General features: G+C 41.9%; 1 protein-coding gene and 2 long non-coding RNA genes across 6 annotated transcripts; 2 read left to right on the top strand and 1 right to left on the bottom strand.

Annotated features, from left to right (window-relative positions):
• The first annotated feature begins 275 nt into the window (after positions 1-275).
• On the top strand, positions 276-2167 carry LOC118372803 (uncharacterized). The gene is made up of 2 exons (XR_008070336.1): positions 276-514; positions 561-2167. It is a non-coding gene; the product is annotated as an uncharacterized LOC118372803 (long non-coding RNA).
• A 4681-nt stretch (positions 2168-6848) lies between these two features.
• il6 (interleukin 6 (interferon, beta 2)) lies at positions 6849-14853 on the bottom strand. 2 transcript variants are annotated; one of them, XM_035758807.1, is made up of 5 exons: positions 9165-9260; positions 8881-9074; positions 8107-8217; positions 7666-7809; positions 6849-7483 (listed from the first exon to the last, which is right to left on the bottom strand). In XM_035758807.1, the coding sequence occupies exons 1-5, from the start codon at positions 9181-9183 to the stop codon at positions 7292-7294; spliced, it is 660 nt and encodes a 219-aa protein (XP_035614700.1). In that variant the 5' UTR covers positions 9184-9260; the 3' UTR covers positions 6849-7291. The 2 variants fall into 2 exon arrangements, with proteins under 2 accessions (XP_035614700.1, XP_035614701.1); XM_035758808.2 differs by lacking the exon at positions 9165-9260 and adding an exon at positions 12445-14853 and having other exon boundaries at positions 7047-7483.
• LOC118372808 (uncharacterized) lies at positions 11524-23598 on the top strand. Of its 3 annotated transcripts, none has more exons than XR_004823290.2 (4): positions 11524-11638; positions 11952-11979; positions 22539-22581; positions 22701-23598. It is a non-coding gene; the product is annotated as an uncharacterized LOC118372808 (long non-coding RNA). The 3 variants fall into 3 exon arrangements; XR_004823287.2 differs by having other exon boundaries at positions 22698-23598; XR_004823288.2 differs by lacking the exons at positions 11524-11638; positions 11952-11979 and adding an exon at positions 12068-12534 and having other exon boundaries at positions 22698-23598.
• Positions 23599-24224: the final 626 nt, after the last annotated feature.

The raw sequence follows: 24224 nt of genomic DNA, 5'->3' as shown, positions 1-24224 counted from the left end.
AGGGGCAGCTATAGGGGCTAGGGAGGAGTGGCTATAGGGGCTAGGGAGGAGTGGCTATAGCTGCTAGGGAGGAACTGCTATAGCGGCTAGGGAGGAGCTGCTATAGGGGCTAGGGAGGAGTGGCTAGGGAGGAGCTGCTATAGCGGCTAGGGAGGAGCGGCTATAGGGGCTAGGGAGGAGCGGCTATAGGGGAGCTATAGGGAGGGAGCTGCTATAGGGGCTAGGTAGGGGCTGCTATAGGGGCTAGGGAGGGGCGGCTATAGGGGCTAGGGAGGGGCAGCTATAGGGGCTAGGGAGGAGTGGCTATAGGGGCTAGGGAGGAGTGGCTATAGCTGCTAGGGAGGAACTGCTATAGCGGCTAGGGAGGAGCTGCTATAGGGGCTAGGGAGGAGTGGCTAGGGAGGAGCTGCTATAGCGGCTAGGGAGGAGCGGCTATAGGGGCTAGGGAGGAGCGGCTATAGGGGCTAGGGAGGAGCGGCTATAGGGGCTAGGGAGGAGCTGCTATAGGGGCTAGGTAGGGGCGGCTATAGCGGCTAGGGAGGAGCTGCTATAGGGGCTAGGGAGGAGCGGCTATAGGGGCTAGGGAGGAGCGGCTATAGCGGCTAGGGAGGAGCGGCTATAGCGGCTAGGGAGGAGCTGCTATAGCGGCTAGGGAGGAGCGGCTATAGCGGCTAGGGAGGAGCGGCTATAGCGGCTAGGCTATAGCGGCTAGGGAGGAGCGGCTATAGCGGCTAGGGAGGAGCGGCTATAGCGGCTAGGGAGGAGTGGCTAGGGAGGAGCTGCTATAGGGGCTAGGGAGGAGCGGCTATAGCGGCTAGGGAGGAGCTGCTACAGGGGCTAGGGAGGAGCGGCTATAGGGGCTAGGGAGGAGCGGCTATAGCGGCTAGGGAGGAGCTGCTATAGGGACTAGGGAGGAGCTGCTATAGGGGCTAGGGAGGAGTGGCTAGGGAGGAGCTGCTATAGGGGCTAGGGAGGAGTGGCTATAGCGGCTAGGGAGGAGCTGCTATAGGGGCTAGGGAGGAGTGGCTAGGGAGGAGCTGCTATAGGGGCTAGGGAGGAGTGGCTAGGGAGGAGCTGCTATAGGGGCAAGGGAGGAGCGGCTAGGGAGGAGCTGCTATAGGGGCTAGGGAGGAGCTGCTATAGGGACTAGGGAGGAGTGGCTAGGGAGGAGCTGCTATAGGGGCAAGGTAGGGGCGGCTATAGGGGCTAGGGAGGAGTGGCTATAGGGGCGGCTAGGGAGGAGTGGCTATAGGGCCATTGGAGGAGTGGCTAGGGAATTTGGAGTCGGCCTATTCAAGCTAGGGTTGATCTTTATTGATTGATAGGTCTTTTCATTAATCTGTTCTCTGGTCTATCATAACCTGCTTTATAATGTAATACACACAAATAACACCCTTGAGGAGAGGTGTACTGCTGACTAGCAGAACAAAGTTAAAGTCACATTCTTCTCCATTTTGGTGGCAATAAAGTTCACTGCGGTAAAGATTGAGAGAAGTTTTGGGAGCATAGAAATATAATGAATTGAACAGACTTGGAAGCTCTAACCCTGGTAATTTGGCTGGTAAACTCATGGATACACTTGCAATGGCTGCCTGGTATTGTAACGCAATAATTTTCAAAGTAATGTAGAATGTTCATTTAAATTGTTAACTATGTGGCTCATGCAATGGAATGTATTTTTTTGTAATGTCAGTTGAGTTTAAACAAATCACAGCACATATTGATGTTTACACTTCCTGCTTTTACTTCATGCTTTGCACATATGGGTAAACTTGCAATGGCCACTAGTCCATCCATTTTGCCATCATTGACTTGAATGGTGACATCTGTTCTATTCATTCTATTTCTATGATTAGGACTCCGTAGATCAGACAGAACACTGTTTCCTACTGGAGATCTGAGAGCAGAATAAAGTCTGCTCCTCTGGAACCTTTGTGTTCTAGAACCAGTGTTCTATCAGTCCCAGAGTTCTGTCCGTCAGTGTTCTAGATCTGTTTTATATTCATATGGTGGAACAATAACAATCATGTTTCTGTATTCTGTTTTATGGTATGTCATGAATCTGTACATATTGATGGACTTGAATTGTTTGGGATTTTCTGTCTGAAGATAATTCACTGATAGAGATACTCTCTCTGAGAATAAAGTATTTCTATATTTCACTGTATTTCTGTTGCTGTTCTTCATCACACATGCAAGCACAAACACACACTCATCCTCACTCAGGAGATGACATGACGGGCCTAGTTCTCAAACCCAGACATCTGAGTGAAAGTTTGCAGCCAGTTTGTGTATGTATGTTATCAGCATGCATATTTCAGTATGTATTATGTTAATTTTAAGCTTTGTAATGTTCAGAAGAACATTAGTATGAGGAGTTTGCTTGGAGCTAATCTCACATGGAAAGATGCACGTGTAAACGACGAAGTGACCATTTTCGGGTGAATTGGGTAAGGAGAACTGGGTAGCGAGATTAGTTTGGAGCAGAAACATTTGCGCCCACAAAGTGGCGCTCGTCACAATTGTGATTGTACCAACTGTCGCAAAAAGCAAAACTTTCTGCCTTGCTTTACGGCCAAGCTTCCTCAGTCGACTTCCTCTTTTTCACGTCCTTGAGGGAATCAGTAAACCTGCTAGATACCTGCAAAGTACCATGGCGAAGTTCAGCAAGGAGACCAAACAACGCCTGCAGACGGTATTCCAGACCGGACAGTTCGTCATCCGCTGGGGTTTCATCCCCACGGTGCTCTATCTGGGTTAGTACGGGGCTAGCTGATTAGCTTAGCATGCTAGTTCGGTTTCCGGGGGCCTAGAATAGGCTTACAACGTGCACCCCAGACCTAGTTTGGGAAACGCTGAGCTGTGGCTCACAGTGGCGTGTTATCATAGTGAGGGGTGTAAATGGGGAAATGAAACCAGAGACAGAGCGACCCTGAATTAACCCAGGTATGCCCCAGCTGTCAAAGAAAACTAGTTTGCAAAACGCACATTGGGACTGATCGTGTTAAGCCTTAGTTTGTTTAAGTGGGTGCGGTAACAGTGCTGTGGCAGAAGCGTTCGGGGTCAAATGGTCTGCTGTACGCTACTGTTTTTGTGCGTGTGTGTGCTTGTACGGTGTTATAGGAGAAATCAGATTCATGATCCCCTACGGGAGTATCCAACCTTTTTTTTAGCTAGTCTCACTTGACAGCAGGGGCGTACCTGGTTTCACTTCCCCATTCACGCCTCTAGTTATGATAACTGACCACTGTGAGCCACAGCTCAGAGTTTCCCAAATTCGGTGCTGGGGACCCCATGGTTTGCAAATGTGGGTGTTTTGCCTTAGCACTACACCGTGATGAGTTGATCATTTGAATCAACAGTGTGGTACTAGGGCAAAAAAAAAAATATGCACCCCTTGGAGTCCCCAGAACCGAGTTTGGGAAAAGTCTTAACTAGCTGGTTTAGCTATTATTTCGACAGGAAATCCCTTTGTCAGGCTATGGCCATGAATCTCCATAAATGTGGGCTGCGAGGCTTCGCTAACTGTAAGAGAAAAAAACATACTGATCATGCAATTCCAACCGCATGCAGCGGTGCCATAACACAAACGAGCTTCCCCTAACTGGAATTTGTGAATATTAAACAGATGTCAAGGAGGAGGAGCCTAACTCAACCTACCACCTCCCTTTCTTTTTTGTTGTTGCTACTTTGAAGAATCTCAAATATAAAATATATTTTAATTTAACACTTTTTTTTTTTGGTTACAACATGATTCCATATGTGTTATTTCATCGCATTGATATCTTCACTATTATTCTACAATGTAGAAAATAAAAGAACAACCCTGGAATGAGTAGGTGTGTACAAACTGTTGACTGGTGCTGTATATGTCATTTTTATTGGTTGCAAGAATGTTGTATAATTTACAAATTCAAAGTTCTGAATCCGGTATCATTTTGTTTATCAGTTCATAAACCATGTGCCACGAAATTGGTACATCAAATCTCTTCCCAACTATTTAGCAATCTATATGGCACAGCTGTTAATTTATTGGTTTTGACATGAAACTGCACCACTCCTTTCCAAGTGTCCCCCTCTTCCCTCTAGGTGCTAGCTGAGGGTTGTGTGTGGGTGCACAATGACTTGTAATTTAGAGAATAGTGCAGAATGCACATTGCTATTGGGTATCATCGAGTTTGATTCCCACAGTGCATCTCTCACTCATGGCTAATGTTTTGCTACCAGACCAGTGGTTCTGTTTAGGTCTGGAGTGGATACAGCTTCTCTGGGAGCGAGATAGTTACACTGGGGAACCTCTGAGTGTCTGCCACAAGCTAGCATGTCTACACAGTACACACACACACACTATCTTCAGAGAACTTGATGAGAAACCCGGAATGTTTGCAGTGTCAAGAATGAGAATGGTGATGCAATGTGGCATGAATGAATGGAGTGAATGAATATGGTTGCAGAAATGTAGAAATTTAACTTATGATGACACACTGAGTTTCACAAGCTAGCTGTCCACTCTTAAAACACGGTTACTATTCTCTCATCCCCTCACGACAGTCAGTAACGGGTGTTAGAGACAAAAACATTTCCAGACGGTTGAAGATGTTGATTCTCCACTGTTGGTTCACACCCAGCAAGTGACTGCTTTTAGCCGTTTGTCTTTGCGATGTGTCTTTTAGTTATTAGGGGAGTCAGTTCCAACATTCAGTTTCCTTCCCTGACATCTCTACTTGTCTACAGGGACAACTGCTGGCCAGGAGGAAAGGGGGAGAGGGAAAGTGAGAGACTGGGGTGGAGAAAGGGACAGGAAGTAGGGGAAATCCAGACTCTGCCTGCCCGATGGTCTGGAATGTTATGACGCTTCAAGTGTTGGTTACACAACACCCATGTTCACCCCTTCTCAGGAACACGCCACTGATGCTAGTAAACTACATGGCCACGTTTGAGTCAGAGGAAATGATGGAGACGGTTTTATTGGAGAACAGCTCAGATAGTACTAGATGTTACGCAGGCTTTGGAAAAACGAAGCTCAGGAATGCAACTAATATCTCTTTAACAATTTGCTTCTCTCCATCTCTGCTCATTGTTTTTGATTGACAGGTTTTGCTCGTGGCGGGGATCCTGGAATGCCTGAGCCAAACGTTCTAAGGTATGCTGTGTGTCTGTCTGTGTGTTTGGCCTCCTGATATAGGGAATAGTGTTCCATGGACCTGGTCAAAGTAGGGCACTATATAGGGAATAGTGTTCCATGGATCTGGTCAAAGTAGGGCACTATATAGGGAATAGTGTTCCATGGATCTGGTCAAAGTAGGGCACTATATAGGGAATAGGGAGCTGTACCATTCAGACGAAGATGACCTCTGACCTTGTTTTCTCTCTTCCAGTCTGCTGTGGGGCTGAGAACAACCCTGACCTGGCCAATCACCTCATCCAACTGTGGTCATGTGACTCCCAGCTGTCACCACAGAAACGGACGCCATCTTACCCTCACCAATTTCTATATGGTCACGTCGCTCGGGTTACATCGGAAACATTAAGCTCTGAATGATCCTGTCATTCTGAAATGCCCGATGGCGTGATGGACATCTTGTTCGGAAACAGGTCCTTTACTGTGACCAATGTTTCTCTATGGTTTTGTTTCCTCTCTGTTTGGGAACATGTAAAAACCTTTATCTTGTCATTTGTTCATGGATCTGTGTTTGTCTGTTTTACTTGAAATGATCCTATATAAAAATGTCTGCCTGTTGGTTAAAAGTGGAACTGAGTTTCTCTATAAATCACCTTTTGAGAGATGACTGTGTGATTCACTGGTTGGTCAATTCACCAACCGATCAGTGGAAATAATGTTTTGTTGTGATGACGTGTGTGAATAACCATCTGGTTGAAACTACAGTATCAGTCAAGTTTGGACACACCTACTCATTCAAGACTTTTTATTTTTACTATTTTTCAAACTCAAATTTGGACTCATCAGACCAAAGGACAGATTTCTACCAGTCTAATGTCCATTGCTTGTGTTTCTTGTCCCAAGCAAGTCTCTTCTTTTTATTAGTGTACTTTAGTAGTGGTTTCTTTGCAGCAATTCAATCACGAATGTCTGATTCACAGAGTCTCCTCTGAACAGTTGATGTTGAGATGTGTCTGTTATTTGAAGCATTTATTTGGGCTGCAGTCTGAGGCTGGTAACTCTAATGAACTTATCCTCTGCAGCAGAGGTAACTCTGGGTCTTCCATTCCTGTGGCGGTCCTCATGAGAGACAGTTTCATCATGGCGCTTGATGGTTTATTGTGACTGCACTTGAAGAAACGTTAAAAGTTCTTAAAGTGTTCCTGATTGACCTTCATGTCTTAAAGTACTGATGGACTGTCGTTTCTCTTTGCTTATTTGAGCTGTTCTTGTCATAATATAAACCTGGTCTTTTACCAAATAGGGCTCTTCTGTATACCACCACTACCATGTCACAACACAACTTATTGGCTCAAACGCATTAAGAAGGAAAGAAATTCCCCAAATTAACTGTTAACAAGGCACACCTGTAAATTGAAATGCATTACAGGTGACTACCTCATGAAGCTGGTTGAGAGAATTCCAAGAGTGAAAAGCTGTCATCAAGTCTAAGGGTGGCTACTTTGAAGAATCTTAAATATACATTTGTTTAATCGTTTTTTTGGTTACTACATGATTCCATATGTGTTATCTCAGGGTTTTGATGTCTATACTATTATTCTACAATGTAGAATAATAGTAAAGAAATAAAGAAAAAACCCGGATTGAGTAGGTCTGTCCAAACTTTGACTGGTACTGTATGTTCAGTAAATAAACAACACAGGAGCAACACATTTCTATATTATTTGAGACCATTTATTATTCATTGTTGTATCCACAACATCACAGTGTGTCCAACATGTAGTCACTGATGTACTGTTAACACATTTTGAGATGCATTTAATTCTGTGCTTGAAATCCATCAACAGCATGTCATCATTAGAAAAATACATTCAGAGTCCATTTGTATGGAAATAAATAACTCTTTGCTTTAAAAAATATATATATACTTTTAAAAAATCTGAGGCACAAAGCTTCTCCAAGATCAAATTAATGAATCTGATTAAATAAAATAAATTAATTAAATGCATTTCATCTCATCCATAAATATTTTGATCATTTTCAAGTTCAGTCAAGTATTACATTCAATAAATAAATCAAAAGAAACCGTTGTGTTAGAGAATAAGACACTGCAAGTTTCTGTTCCAGGCCTGATATAACACATCTATGCCCATAGCAGTGTTGTCATGGTTACTGGAAGTCTTTGCCCCTCTTTGCCATGCGTCGGAGGGCTCTCTTGGTGTCAACCAGGAAGTGACGTAGCTCCCTAAGGATGGCGTGAACGCTTGTCTTTCTCTCCCACTCTGTCCCCGTAGACACCTCACCCAGAACACGCTTCCTCTCACTGGCAGACAGGTCCTCTACTACCTCAGCAACCTTCATCTTGAGAGAGATACACTACGTTAGGTCAATCTGTGTGCCACAAGCTTGCTAAACCTTAGGCATCTGAATTAATCAAATTCTGGGAAATCGGCTCATGGACCACAATGAAAGTACATTTTTTCTTTTTTTTAATGATATTTAAGTAGTATTCCAATATAATATAACACTTTTATATTACATACCTGGTCTTTGACCAGCCCTATCAGGACAGTGGTCTGGTGTGTGACAGAGGGGAGTAGGGTTGATTGAGGGTATTCAGCCTTAACGTGCTGAAGAAGAAGCTGGTACACTTGCAGACCCCGACTGATCTCCTGCAGACATGCCTCCTATAGAAGAGAGGACAACAAACACCATCAATCAATGAATCAATTAGTCACATTTTATTTCAACTCCCCCGGGGCCTAGATTCTAGAAGGAAGACATCGAGGAACAAGGCTCAGACTGTCAGCCAATAAAGATATCTGCATGTTGCTACCTAGTCCATCTGCTTTGCCATTTAAATGCCTCTTTTTCAGTTAGGGGATTTTTCATTTTGATCACAAAAGGAAATATCTTGGCTTCATTATTTGGACTGAATTCCAGACACAGGTCAGGGACATTTATTCATTGATCTCCATCTTTACCTTGTTGGAGGCGGAGCAAAGAGTCTTGGAGAGGTGTGGGGGGGTGGATGGGACCTGGTGCTGTGAGAACGATGAAATCTCTTCCACGGGCTTCTGAAACTCCTCCACAAACTACAGAGGTGGAAAAAGTACCCAATTGTCATACTTAAGTAAAAGTAAAGATACCTTAATAGAAAATGACTCAAGTAATACTACTTGAGTAAAAGTCTAATAGTATTTGGTTTTAAATATATTTAAGTATCAAAAGTAAAAGTACAAGTATAAATAGTTTAAAATGACTTATATTTAAGCAAACCAGATGGCACAATATTCTAGTTTTTTTAAATTTTACGGATAGCTATGGGCACACTCCAACATTCATCATTTACAAATGAGGCCTTTGTGTTGAGATAAGAGGCAGTAGGGATGAACAGGGATGTTCTCTTAAGTGTGAATTGGACAATTGTCCTGTCCTTCTAAGCCTTCAACGTGTAACAAGTACTTTTGGGCGTCAGGGAAATGAAATGTATGGAGTAAAAAGTATATGCTTTTCTTTAGGAATGTAGTGAAGCAAAAGTTGTCATGAATACTCAAGTAAAGTACAGATACCCCAAAAAACTACTGAAGTAGTACTTTCACGTATTTTTACTTTACACCACTGACAAACTACAACACAAGGACGAATAAAATTTGTATTTTTCAGATTGGTTTAATTTATTATGTTCAATGTTAGTAGGCCTGTTGTTGTTTTCAACTATAACGGTCAAACATTTTAACACATCTAAAACAACTCACCTGTTGGTTCCGCAAGGTGGTTACCTCGTGAACGAGCATCTTGATAATTTTCTCCCACTTCGGGGGCGCGCCCGTTTCACCGTCTGTCCCGAGCTCCTCTCCTGAGGTCCATCCGGAGGTCATGAGCTCAGAGAGCGCGCTGGGCACTGGATTCCCCTTAACTAACACCACGAGCGCCGAGAGGAGTGAGAGATCTGAAAGGAGGGGAAGAGGAGAACAAGTGAGTGATAAAATACAAAAATGCGACCTGGGAGAACGGCAGGTTAGTGTGACGTCAGACGTACAGCGTGTAGAAGAATTCATGTTCCAGCTAATTGTTTGTAGGCTCTGGGTCCAGTGATGCTCCTGACTGATGATGAAGTTGGTAGGCTACTTGTTTTGTCAGACTGATGCTGCATGCCCCAGCATTTATATTCTTACACATCACAGGGGTTTCCTCTTCTCCTCCCCCTAGCCCTCCTCCCCCTATTCTGTTCTCTTCTTTAGCATCTTTCCATCATTATCAGTCAGACATGTTGGATACTTCCTGAATGGCACCCTATTACAGACTAATATCTCTCCATTAGAGACTTCCTGTAGTCATATATTTGTGAATGTGTCCCAAAAGGTACCTATTCTCTACTTAGTGCACTATTTTTGACTGGAGCCCTGGTAAAAAAAAAAGAGTGTACTATGTAGGGAATAGGTGTCATTTGGGACATAGAGGGACACAGACAAAATAATGACTACAGGAAGTCTCTAATGGAGAGATAGTAGTCCGTTGTCATGTAACCTGTCATGTAACGCAGGTCAGTAGGTCTCTCTACTCTGGTCCATGGAACACCTCAAATAGGTATCAGGCCTATCTAGAATGCAGGGTTGGGGGACTTCTCTCAATTCATCACAGATAACAGTTAGTTCAGGGTTGGGGGACTTCTCTCAATTCATCACAGATAACAGTTAATTCAGGGTTGGGGGACTTCTCTCAATTCATCACAGATAACAGTTAGTTCAGGGTTGGGGGACTTCTCTCAATTCATCACAGATAACAGTTAGTTCAGGGTTGGGGGACTTCTCTCAATTCATCACAGATAACAGTTAGTTCAGGGTTGGGGGACTTCTCTCAATTCATCACAGATAACAGTTAGTTCAGGGTTGGGGGAATTCTCTCAATTCATCACAGATAACAGTTAGTTCAGGGTTGGGGGAATTCTCTCAATTCATCACAGATAACAGTTAGTTCAGGGTTGGGGGAATTCTCTCAATTCATCACAGATAACAGTTAGTTCAGGGTTGGGGGACTTCTCTCAATTCATCACAGATAACAGTTAGTTCAGGGTTGAAGGAATTCTCTCAATTCATCACAGATAACAGTTAGTTCAGGGTTGAAGGAATTCTCTCAATTCATCACAGATAACAGTTAGTTCAGGGTTGAAGGAATTCTCTCAATTCATCACAGATAACAGTTAGTTCAGGGTTGAAGGAATTCTCTCAATTCATCACAGATAACAGTTAGTTCAGTGTTGGAGGAATTCTCTCAATTCATCACAGATAACAGTTAGCTCAGGGTTGGGGGACTTCTCTCAATTCATCACAGATAACAGTTAGTTCAGGGTTGGGGGAATTCTCTCAATTCATCACAGATAACAGTTAGTTCAGGGTTGGGGGACTTCTCTCAATTCATCACAGATAACAGTTAGTTCAGGGTTGGGGGAATTCTCTCAATTCGTCACAGTTAACAGTTAATTCAGGGTTGGGGGAATTCTCTCAATTCATCACAGATAACAGTTAGTTCAGTGTTGGGGGAATTCTCTCAATTCATCACAGATAACAGTTAGTTCTGGCCCACATCAGCCAGGGTCGGTTTAAATACCAGACAGATTTTGAGGGGCACACAAACACTCAGATATCTTGAGTGAGTCCGACAGATCAGTAGGGATGACAACGCGTGATATTGATAGGTACATATATTGGACCATATTGCTCAGCTTGGTCTCATTGATGTCCTGCCTGAGCATTTGAAATATATTTTGTTATTTTGGGTGAGAGGGAAAATGTATGGGAGTTAAAAGTACATATTTTCTTAAGGAATGTAGTGAAATAAAATAAAAAGTTGTCAAAAATATTTAAAATACTTCAAAAACGACTTATGTACGACTTAAAGTATTTTTACTTAGTATTTTACACCACTGGGGCCACAACACAGACAAACTGCGCAAAGTCCATCTGGTTGAAGTTGTCTTTTCTTTTGTACCAAGTCTGTTGAGTGTTATGTGTGAGGAGTGGGGTTTGTTTCTTTATTCTGTAAGTTTCTACCACGATCCATGCATATATATTCAACATAACACACAAATAAAACTAGGATCTGTGAATATATACAAATATTTCATAAATAAAACCATAATCCGTAAATATGTTAAAACATTTTAAATTAAACCATTATCCGTGAATATGTAAAGATATTTTACAAATATTCACCATATATCCCAAATAAATCCATGATCTGTAAATATATTAAACATAGCACACAAATAGTATAAAAATTTCAACAAATGTTGAACGATTTGTGAGCAAAATCCCTAACATTTACAACTGTGGAATGTGCATTTGCTCATTCAAAAAGTGCTTACAGATTGTTTAGAAAATGTGTCCGCCTGTAGATGTGTTACAATCCACAAATGTGGCTTCAGCTGAAAGTTGACTCCATCCATTCATTCGGCTTTTTCTTCTGTGAACTCTTTCTAGCTAGAAGAATAACTAAACAACAACTTTATGAAATGTAAGTACAGCGTTTATTTATTCAACAAATTATGTTGAAATGTTCAACAAATGGCTTTCATATGAATGTTAAATTCAATCATTGAGGTGTGCAATGCCGAGTGTGTGATTTTGACAGGCCACTAGCAGATGATCTCGTCAGTTGGTTAGACATTAAAAAAATTATAATAATAAACTAACTAGTTAATTGTTAATTCGGGAATGTGTCAATTTTGAAGAACAGCTCCGTTTTAAAATCCTGAATTGGTGATTTGTCTAGCCAGCTAATGAGAAATGTTGCAAATAATATTTTTCAATCTGTGATTTGTTTGCAGGACCAAGCACTCTTTCCCAACTGGTGAGGTAAGGAATTGAGAACTTTATCTGATTGATAGATATATATATATATTTTAAATTGGCGTGGGACCGCCAAAAAAAGATGGCAGCACGTTAGAGAGCTCCTAATACCTGCATGTGAATACTGAAATTTAACGGCATACACTTTAATTTTTGTCTTAAAATATTTGACTTGAAGTACAGTTTAATCTAAAAAAGAATGTACTTTTTGAAACATCTCGCTGAAGTGGCATTGTTGGAATGTCGACACGCTGAAAACCTCTTCAAGCCTAACACGCGGTATTCACAGAAGGCCACGTCGATTAGCAAACAACAGCAAGTCCTCCCGAACACCCCCACCAATACATGGAAAAACACGTCAACCCGGAGAAACCTGAAGGATCTATTTGAGCAAACTAATCCCGTGTTGCAGAAAGTCGTGGCAGAAGGATTTGGATTTGACAACAGGAACACATTTGAAATTGAACGAACCCATTGCAGCTCAACCATGCCTGGCGAGAATGGGGCCCCACCCCGAGAACGGTTCTCCTGCGCATCCAACGATCTACAACCGGGAACAAGGTTCGTAGAAAGCAAAGGGTGGCGTTCAGTGGGAAGGTCGCCGGCTGTCTTTTTTTACCAGACCTGTCCAAGGAACTGGCAATGACGAGGAAGACGTTTGCAACTGCGAAGAAACAAAAATAACTTTACTTGGGAGGGAAAGAAAATAAAATTTCAAGGACAACGTGGAGGCAGAGAGATTATTGCTAAAGAAAGGTGTTTAGCCTCGATAAAGAAGACGAGACAAGGTCAAATACAATGCAAATGAAGGTAGTCTATGTGTTTGTGCGACTCTGGGAGAGTGTTGCTAATTTAGCCTTTCAAGCGCCTCACGGACCGTTAGAAATTTTGAGTTGAGACTGCAGGTTCTCTTCTGCAGCGTCAAAGACAGTTCTGTGATGATTGATTCATTGAGAAGAAACGTTACATTCCTAGTTGCTTTGTTTTATTTTAATTTTACACTGTTTTATTGTATAGCGGAAGCACTGCTCACAGGCTATAACTACTCAGAGCAAATGTGGCTAATGGTTATTTAAACATCTCTTGGAAAATAAATGGTTGTGGGTACCAAGTGAGGAGGAAAAGATCGACATATTTAAAATCAAAACAGGCGTATATTGTGTTCATACAGGAATCACATGTAACAGATACAGAGGCACTGAAGTTAGAGAAGGTTTGGTTGCAGAAGGGTATCATAGCTCATTTAATTCCAAACTAAATCTGGGGATCATTCTGATCGGCAAAATACTTAATTTTGTAATGTTGAAGCAACACTCTGATGAGTTTGGCAGGCTTATCTGCATTGAGGCTCTTTATAAATGGGATTCAGGTAGTGTTATGCAACATATATATATTCTCCCAAAAAGGAGGAGTCTGATTTTTTGGGGGCACGAAGTCAACTTTATACTAGGAAATATAGAAGGGTAGATCATCCACACTGGAGACTTTAGTGATGGACAATATTGTTGATGGAAGTACATCTACAGTCAACTTTACGCCAAAGGATAGACTTGTAATACATATGCTAGCAGAATATATGGGCCTTACATACATATGGAGATTAGTCCATCCTAATGATAGAGAATATACCTTTTATCTCCCACTGGCACACGCGACAGAATAGATTTCTTCTTGATATCTCATTTCATGGTTATTAATGAATATTGATTGCAAGATTGGGCCCATTGCCCTCACAGATCATGCTATAGTAGAGTTACATGTTGATATCAACTCTGAAAATGTGAGAAAGCATAGATTTAGACTCAACACCATGCTATTACAAGATGAGATATTTAGCCGATCACTAGCAGATGATCTTAGATCCTTTTTTTTGAGATCGACATAGGCTCAACTGAAGAGGTTTCCACAGTATGGAGAACCTCTAAAGCACATATTAGAGGGAAACTAACTTGTCTAAAAAGAAGAGAGAAGAGGTGACGCAGTAAAAAGATTAGAAACAGATGTGGTTTGGCAAGACATTTCACAGAGTTCACACATTTAAAACTGCCTGCATATTTACATTTCAGTTGCATGAAAAGTATAACAAAAAGGCAGAATGTGCTCTGTTTAGACCCGTTTTAATGAGGCAGGTGAGAAGAAAGGCAGAATGTGCTCTGTTTAGACCTGTTTTAATGAGGGAGGTGAGAAGAAAGGCAGAATGTGCTCTGTTTAGACCTGTTTTAATGAGGGAGGTGAGAAGAAAGGCAGAATGTGCTCTGTTTAGACCAGTTTTAATTAATGAGGGAGGTGAGAAGAAAGGCAGAATGTGCTCTGTTTAGACCCGTTTTAATGAGGGAGGTGAGAAGAAAGGCAGAATGTGCTCTGTTTAGACCCGTTTTAATGAGGCAGGTGAGAAGAAAGGCAGAATGTGCTCTGTTTAGACCTGTTTTAATGAGGGAGGTGAGAAGAAAGGCAGAATGTGCTCTGTTTAGACCAGTTTTAATTAATGAGGGAGGTGAGAAGAAAGGCAGAATGTGCTCTGTTTAGACCCGTTTTAATGAGGGAGGTGAGAAGAAAGGCAGAATATGCTCTGTTTAGACCAGTTTTAATGAGGGAGGTGAGGAAAAAGGCAGAATGTGCTCTGTTTAGACCTGTTTTAATGAGGGAGGTGAGAAGAAAGGCAGAATGTGCTCTGTTTAGACCCGTTTTAATGAGGGAGGTGAGAAGAAAGGCAGAATGTGCTCTGTTTAGACCAGTTTTAATTAATGAGGGAGGTGAGAAGAAAGGCAGAATGTGCTCTGTTTAGACCAGTTTTAATTAATGAGGGAGGTGAGAAGAAAGGCAGGCTACTAGCAAGACAACTAAAAATGAAAAACACTTCTAACGTTATTCCAGCAATTAAGAAGGGCAATGAGATGGAGACCCCATCCAAAGACATAAACCATGTGTTTCAATGTTTTTATGAAGATTTATATACATCCTCCTGTTCAGCCCCATAGATATGGATACTTTTTTTGGTCTGGTATAGAATTACCTGGATTATCAGAGGACCTGGACTGAACTATAACAAAAGAGGAGTTTAGAGCCGCCATTTTATTTATGAAAGCAGGGAAGTCACCTTTATTGTACCTGTGTTGACAGTGGTTTACCAGGAAGCATTAAAAACGTCTCCTTCCGGACACCGGGCGGCAGGGTAGCCTAGTGGTTAGAGGGTTGGACTAGTAACCGAAAGGTTTCATGTTCAAATCCCCGAGCTGACAAGGTACAAATCTGTCGTTCTACCCCTGAACAGGCAGTTAACCCACTGTTCCTAGGCCGTTATTGAAAATAGGAATTTGTTCTTAACTGACTTGCCTAGTTAAATAAAGGTCAAATTAAATAAATAATGAGGCTTTGATATCACTGACCCCTAAAAAGGATAGAGATACTACAGAATCTATGAATTTTAGAGCTATCAGCCTCCTAAGCGATACGCTTAGAGAAGGCACTACCTAATATCATACATAGTGACCTAGTAGGACTGATTAAGAACAGGACCTCAACTGATAATATGAGGAGGCTCCTACTTTTCATGTTGTTAAACCGCTCAAATATAGTTCCCACGGCTGCTGTCTCCTTAGATAAAGGTTAAATAAAATGAAATAAATAAAAAGATGCTGAGAAGTAATTTGATAGGGTAGAGTGGGCTTTTTTCTTAAGAACCCTAGGAAAATTGGGTTTTGGACCTGACTTTTGTAAAGGGGTAGGGGTCCTCTATTCCAATCCTAAAACAACAGTACTTACCAATGGAATTATGTCTCTTTTTTTAAGTCTTTCTAACGGCACAAGGCAGGGTTGCTCGCTCTCCCCTCTCTTATCTCAATGATAAGAACAGATCCAGAAATCAGGGGTGTACATGAAGGAGGAAAAGAACACAAGCTGCCTGTGTATGCAGATGATATTCTACTGCTGATCTCTGATCCTCTTCAGTCTGTACCACCATTACTTAATTCTATTGAATCCTATTCTAGTATGTCAGGCTACGAAATGAATTACGCCAATTACTGTCATATGTCACTCTTACCCCATTTTTATTTAAAATGTGTTCCTACTGGGATGAAATATTTGGGTATTAAATTGAGTAAATATTTGGGTATTAAATTGAGTAAATATTTGGGTATTAAATTGAGTAAATATTTGGGTATTAAATTGAGTAAATATTTGGGTATTAAATTGAGTAAATATTTGGGTATTAAATTGAGTAAATATTTGGGTATTAAATTGAGTAAATATTTGGGTATTAAATTGAGTAAATATTTGGGTATTAAATTGAGTAAATATTTGGGTATTAAATTGAGTAAATATTTGGGTATTAAATTGAGTAAATATTTGGGTATTAAATTGAGTAAATATCTGGGTATTAAATTGAGTAAATATTTGGGTATTAAATTGAGTAAATATTTGGAGGAAGTGATATGGCAAAAAAATTGCCACTACTAGTCAAGATTTTAAAAAAATGGGAAAATATAAAACTTTCTTTTATGGGGAAAGATCAACATGATTAAAATGGTTGTGATCCCACAATTTAATTACAGTGCCGTTGGAAAGTATTCAGACCCCTTGACTTTTTCCACATTTTGTTACGTTACAGATGGATTAAAAATGGATTCAATATTTTTTTAAATCCTCAGCAATCTACACACAATACCTGATAACGACAAAGCAAAAACAGGTTTTAATTTTTTTGTGCAAATTTCTTAAAAATAAAAACCTGAGATACCTTGTTTACATAAGCATTCAGCCCCTTTGCTAAGAGACTCGAAATTGAGCTCACGTGCATCCTGTTTCCATTGATCATCCTTGAGATGTTTCCACAACTTGATTGGAGTCCACCTGTGGTAAATGCCATTGATTGGACATGATTTGGAAAGACACACACATGTCTATATAAGGTAAGGTCCCACAGTTGACAGTGCATGTCAGAGCAAAAACCAAGCCATGAGGTTGAAGGATTTGGCCTTAGAACTCCAAGACAGGATTGTGTCGAGGCACAGATCTGGGGAAGGGTACCAAAAAATGTCTGCAGCATTCAAGGTCCCCAAGAACACAGTGACCTCCATCATTCTTAAAGGGAAGCTGTTTGGAACCCCCAAGACTCTTTCTAGAGCTGGCCTCACAGCAGAACTGAGCAATCGTGGGAGAAGTGCCTTGGTCAGGGAGGTGACCAAGAACCCGATGGTCACTCTGACAGAGCTCCAGAGTTCCTCTGTGGAGATGGGAGAACCTTCCAGAAGGATAACCATCTATGCAGCACTCCCCCAATCAGGCCTTTATGTTAGAGTGGCCAGACGGAAGACACTCCTCAGTAAAAGGCACATGATAGCGTTCTTGGAGTTTGCCTTAAAGGCAACTAAAGACTCCCAAACCATGAGAAACACGATTCTCTGGTCTGATGAAACCAAGATTGAACTCTTTGGCCTGAATACCAAGCGACACATCTGGAGGAAACCTGGCACCATCCCTACAGTGAAGCATGTTGGTGGCAGCATCATGCTGTGGGGGTGTTTTTCAGTGGCAGGGACTGGGAGACTAAAGATGAACGGAGAAAGTTCAGAGAGATCCTTGATGAAAACCTGCTCCAGAGAGCTCAGGACCTCAGACTGGGACGAAGGTTCACCTTCCAACAGGACAACGACACTAAGCACACAGCCAAGACAACGCAGGAGTGGCTTTGGGACAAGTCTCTGAATGTCCTTGAGTGGCCCAGCCAGAGCCCGGACTTGAAACCAATCGAACATCTCTGGAGAGACCTGGAAATAGCTGTGCCGCAATGCTCCCCTTCCAACCTGACAGAGCTTGAGAGGATCTGCAGAGAAGAATGGGAGAAACTCCCCAAATACAGGTGTGCCAAGGTTGTAGCGTCATACCCAAGAAGAATCTATGCTGTAATCGCTGCCAAAGGTGCTTCAACAAAGTACTGAATAAAGGGTCAGAATAGTTATGTAAATGTGATTTATTTCTAAAAACAATATTTTTAAAAACCTGTTTTTTTTGTCATTATGGGATATTGTATCTAGATTAATGAGGGGGGTTTATAGGTGATCTGTATAATGGAGAGGTTTTAATGTCCTACTCAGATCTGGTAATAAAACATGTGGGAGACGAGGGATATTAATGGAAGTATTTACAATGAAGGGAACAAAATACAGGAAAGAACACAATAGCGGAGTATTTGGAATTACCCAAACACAAAGCAGCCATTTTGTTTTTACTCAATATATAGTCATCTGCAGAGTAGACTGTGAAAACCTCAGAATAATATGGCAAATGGACCTTAAGTGTGAAATTGAGGATGATGCTTGGTTGAAGATCTCGTCCAGCTCAGAGAGGGAAGCCAGGGGGAAACTTACTCAATATAAGATACTACATAGGTTTTATTGGACCCCAACAAGGCTTCATAACAGGGGTCTGACCAACAGTTCTCTGTGTTGGAAATGCCAAAAAAGACCCTGGGACATTTTTACACATATGGGAATGTACATTAGTGCTGCTTTTCTGACAGGATGTTTTGAAATATCTGGAGGAATGGTTAGGTTTAACAATTCCAGTTTCACAGAGAATATGTCTCTTGGGTGATAAAACATTGTTACTTAATGTAACAAATGAGGAATTTGCACTGATCACTGTTGGTATGGTTATAGCAGTTAGAGTAATCCTTAGAATTTGGAAGTGTAATGCCACTCCTACTCTGAAAAACTGGATAGAATCAATGTTGGAGGTAACGTCTTATGAACACATGCTTGCTAGGATCACTGGAAGAAACGACAAGTCTAGAAGCTGGACGTGTTTTATTGGTCATGTTGTTTCTAAGATTGGAAGGTGATGACTTATGCTTGTGAATCCATTTAGTTCTGCACTGGAGCTTGTGAACCCATTTAGTTCTGTACTGGAGCTTGTGAACCCATTTAGTTCTGCACTGGAGCTTGTGAACCCATTTACTTCTGTACTGGAGCTTGTGAACCCATTTAGTTCTGTACTGGAGCTTGTGAACCCATGTGTTCTGTACTGGAGCTTGTGAACCCATTTAGTTCTGTACTGGAGCTTGTGAACCCATTTAGTTCTGTACTGGAGCTTGTAAACCCATTTAGTTCTGTACTGGAGCTTGTGAACCCATTTAGTTCTGTACTGGAGCTTGTGAACCCGTTTAGTTCTGTACTGGAGCTTGTGAACCCATTTAGTTCTGTACTGGAGCTTGTGAACCTGTTTAGTTCTGTACTGGAGCTTGTGAACCCGTTTAGTTCTGTACTGGAGCTTGTGAACCCATTTAGTTCTGTACTGGAGCTTGTGAACCCGTTTAGTTCTGTACTGGAGCTTGTGAACCTGTTTAGTTCTGTACTGGAGCTTGTGAACCCGTTTAGTTCTGTACTGGAGCTTGTGAACCCGTTTAGTTCTGTACTGGAGCTTGTGAACTGTGTATGTGTGCTATGTTTGAGGATATGTCTGGATGTGATGCTCAATGTTTTTATGCTGTACAATATTTCATTTATTTTTTGTTTGTATGTTTATGGGAGAGAGAAAAAATAACTTTAATAAATAAATAAATAATTAAATTTTTGCAATTCAGTGAGCTGTTTTCTGCTCCATGTAGGCTAGCTTGCAAGCAATGCCTGGTTTTCAAACCATGCCACAGCTTGTTAGCCACTGCCAATGCTTTGGGCCTGTGCTTTGCCTCGAGTGTTCTGATGTCTGACAAATGGTTTACCATGTTATTGTCACTAGAACGTACAACTGGTGAAGTAGCTAGCTAGCCAACCAACAACAGCTGGAATGCCTCAATCAGTCTTCAACAGTCAACGTGGGGTGAAGTAGCTAGCTAGCCAACCAACAACAGCTGGAATGCCTCAATCAGTCTTCAGCTGTCAACGTGGGGTGAAGTAGCTAGCTAGCCAACCAACAACAGCTGGAATGCCTCAATCAGTCTTCAGCTGTCAACGTGGGGTGAAGTAGCTAGCTAGCCAACCAACAACAGCTGGAATGCCTCAATCAGTCTTCAGCTGTCAACGTGGGGTGAAGTAGCTAGCTAGCCAACCAACAACAGCTGGAATGCCACAATCAGTCTTCAGCTGTCAACGTGGGGTGAAGTAGCTAGCTAGCCAACCAACAACAGCTGGAATGCCTCAATCAGTCTTCAGCTGTCAACGTGGGGTGAAGTAGCTAGCTAGCCAACCAACAACAGCTGGAATGCCTCAATCAGTCTTCAGCTGTCAACGTGGGGTGAAGTAGCTAGCTAGCCAACCAACAACAGCTGGAATGCCTCAATCAGTCTTCAGCTGTCAATGTGGGGTAAAGTAGCTAGCTAGCCAACCAACAACAGCTGGAATGCCTCAATCAGTCTTCAGCTGTCAACGTGGGGTGAAGTAGCTAGCTAGCCAACCAACAACAGCTGGAATGCCTCAATCAGTCTTCAGCTGTCAACGTGGGGTGAAGTAGCTAGCTAGCCAACCAACAACAGCTGGAATGCCTCAATCAGTCTTCAGCTGTCAACGTGGGGTGAAGTAGCTAGCTAGCCAACCAACAACAGCTGGAATGCCTCAATCAGTCTTCAGCTGTCAACGTGGGGTAAAGTAGCTAGCTAGCCAACCAACAACAGCTGGAATGCCTCAATCAGTCTTCAGCTGTCAACGTGGGGTGAAGTAGCTAGCTAGCCAACCAACAACAGCTGGAATGCCACAATCAGTCTTCAATTGCCTTTAGCAGCACTGCAGTCCAGTAAACAAACTCACAAATTGCTTCCTGATGTCTAAAATACCTGGACAAGAGGGCATTGAACCATCATTGTTCGGTTTACTACCATTACAGACAAAACAACAGACTATAGCTACTATTACAGACAAAACACAATACTGTTGCGAGTATGCCATTACTGATTACATGCCCCACCCCCTCTCTTTTTGCGCTCTTCAGTGTAAATACAGCTTCCCTGTTGAGATTGTCAGTGATAGCATTCTAGATAACACTAACTTATGGAGACCTGCCGTGTGTATGTAAACATCTACTGTAAGTTCACAGCTTATTTTGTAAATTACATCGGCGATGTCATTTACAAAATAGCCTCCAGCACTCTACTCAGCAAACTGGATGTAGTCTATCACAGTGCCATCTGTTTTGTCACCAAAGCCTCATATACCACCCACCATTGCGACCTGTATGCTCTCGTTGGCTGGTCCTCGCTACGTATTCGTCGCCAGACCCACTGGCACCAGGTCATCTGCAAGTCTGCTAGGTAAATCTCCGCCTTATCTCAGCTCACTGGTCACCGTAACCACACCCACCCGTAGCACGCGCTCCAGCAGGTATATCTCACTCGTCATCCCCAAAGCCAACACCTCCTTTGGCCACCTCTCCTTCCAGTTCTCTGCTGCCAATGACTGGAACGAACTGCAAAAATCGCTGGTTGGAGACTTATATCTCCCTCACTAACTTTAAGCATCAGCTATCTGAGCAGCTAACCAATTGCTGCTGCTGTACATAACCCATCTGTAAATAGTCCATCCAACTACCTACCTCATCCCTATATTGTTTTTATTTTTTTAAATTCTCTTTTGCACACCAGTATTTCTACTTGCACACCATCATCATCTGCACATATATCACTCCAGTGTTAATTTTCTCAATTGTAATTACTTCGCTACTATGGTCTATTTATTGCCTTACCTCCTTAATCCATTTGCACACACCGTATATAGATTTTTGTATTGTTATTGACTGTACATTTGTTTATGTGAAACTCTCTAGTTTTTTGTCACACTGCTTTGCTTCATCTTGGCCAGGTCGCAGTTGTAAATGAGAACTTGTTCTCAACTGGCCTACCTGGTTAAATAGAGGTAAAATAAACCTGTATTATCATTTGTCCTATATAAAACATATGATAGATCCTGTGTCACTCTGAGAAGACTGTTACAAGATGTGCTGTTGGTGGCGCTGCTTTTGTAGTTGTCATGACACCGAAAGTCACCAACAGACTGTATTAGAAAGGTTTGCTGAAAGAGGTTCTCGTGCTCAGCAAAGACTCGTGGGCAGATTTTTGTATTGCACTCTAGGGTTTGTTTCTGGACCAGACCATTGCTTTTCAGCTTGAGTGCCCAGTGTCTGCCTTAAATGATGCAGAATCTTAAAGGTTGGCTGAACATTCTGGTTTGGCCTCTTTTTAGATTTGGTTCATTAAAAAATGCTAGCAGCCATGACTGAGTTCAAACGTGGCCTGGTTTAGGGGTGTGGCCTGGTTTAGGGGTGTGGTCTGGTTTAGGGGTGTGGCTTGATTTCAGGGTGTGGCTTGGTTCAGGGGTTTCGGGGTGTGGCTTGGTTTCGGGGTTTGATTTCGGGGTGTGGCTTGTTTCAGGGGTTTCGGAGTGTGGCTTGGTTTCGGGGTTTGTTTTCGGCGTGTGGCTTGGTTTAGGGGTGTGGTTTGATGTGGGTGTCACGTCAGTTTTTAAAAGTAGAATAAATGTTTCTGACTAATATCGATGCCACATATGCTGTTTTCTAAAGGAGAAGTTGTTTTTTAGGGGCAGTTGCTCTTTAACATTACATTTCTGTCCTAACCACAGGTTTCCCCTACAAGGAAAATAAGAAGTCCAGTTCCCCATGATGGTAATCTGACTGGCACAGGCTAATAATAACTCATTTTAATTCACTTTGAGAACATTTTCACTACTTTCTCCCTCCCTGTTTTTGAAGTGACCCATGAACACCATTTGTCACCCAAGCAGGTAGAACGTACAATATCCCAGTGTGCATCTGGCTCCGTCAGACCCACCCCCAGAGCCGGCTGCGGTGCAACGCGTCCCTCTGTCTCCATGGTGATCGACCCCAGTGCCCCCGTGCTGCCTTACCAACGACAGTGTTACAACGTGGTTTTGTTTACTTGTTTGTTTTGATAGTGCTCGGTGAATGCTTTTTATGCATTTCTGTGTAGCACAAATTAGGGACCCGTGATATAATTCCGTTACCGTAATTCTGTTACCGCGCGTAAATCCACTTCACTGACTGTAGTTCAAACTCAAGGTGCCATATCATAGTTGACATATACCCCATTCTTTCTGCAGACCTCTTTCACTTTGAATTGGGAGCAGATATTTAAGTGTTAAAGGGTTTTTGGAAAACTTAGTTGCATAAAAACATGGCATTCTGTTTACTGTAATTCTGTTACCAAAGTTTTCATCTGCACAGTTCTTCCACTAAATTCGTTTTTGTAACATGTTTAGGGAAAATTGTTAAACGTAGTTTTCATGTGTAGAATTGTATGGTTTGTTAATCTTTGAAATCAATTGATTATTTTAATCAGCTGTGTAGTGCTAGGGCAAAACTAAAAAGGCGCACCCAGGGGATCCCCAGGACAGAGTTTGGGAAACACTGATCTAATATTATCTTACATTTGTTTTACTGTTTCATTTTCTAATCCATTCATGAGATTTAATATTAGAAACTGAGTTTCAATTACACATTTTTCTACCCAATCAAATGTTTATGTAGTTTTTCAAAATTCTATAATTTACCTTGTTGCCACACACACACACACACACGCACACACACACACACACACACACACACACACACACACACACACACACACACACACACACACACACACACACACACACACACACATACACACACACACACACACATTGAAAAAGTACCCAAATGTCATACTTGAGTAAATTTAAAGATACCTTAATAGAAAGAGACTCCAGTGAAAGTCATCCAGTTAAATACTACTTGAGTAAAAGTGAAAGTATTTGGTCGAAGTTAAATATACTTAAGTATCAAAAGTAAATGTATAGTTTCAGATATGGAACAACAAAAGGCACTTTTTTTGTCATTCTACTTGGCAGTGTAGTAAATTAGAAGACTTCTGGCATGATGTTTGTGACACCCTGACCTTTTATTATGGAGGTCCCTTTCCCACTTGACCCTGGAATATGCCTTCTGGGTAACTTCACAAATGTGAATTTGAGGAATAACTTCAAAAATCTAATTGACAGAAATCGCCCCTGCAAGAAAGTGTGTTGCATTGACATGGAAATCCTATTCCCCTCTCCCAATTACAAGAAGGCTCTCTGAAATCAATAAGTGTATTCCTATGGAGAAGATGACCTATGCTTTAAAGAAATCATTTCAACCACTTTGTGAAAATATGGCAACCCTTCCTGGTCTCCATGGAAACACTTCCATTGGGGTTGGTGAATGTGAGCTTGTAGATTGATGTAGCTGTTGTCTCTCTGTAATGTGCT

This window comes from Oncorhynchus keta, chromosome 19, assembly GCF_023373465.1.
Source record: "Oncorhynchus keta strain PuntledgeMale-10-30-2019 chromosome 19, Oket_V2, whole genome shotgun sequence".
Taxonomy (NCBI): Eukaryota; Metazoa; Chordata; class Actinopteri; order Salmoniformes; family Salmonidae; genus Oncorhynchus; species Oncorhynchus keta.
The sequence above is the reverse complement of the archived record's forward strand: the minus strand, read 5'-3'. Positions and strand labels throughout refer to the sequence as shown.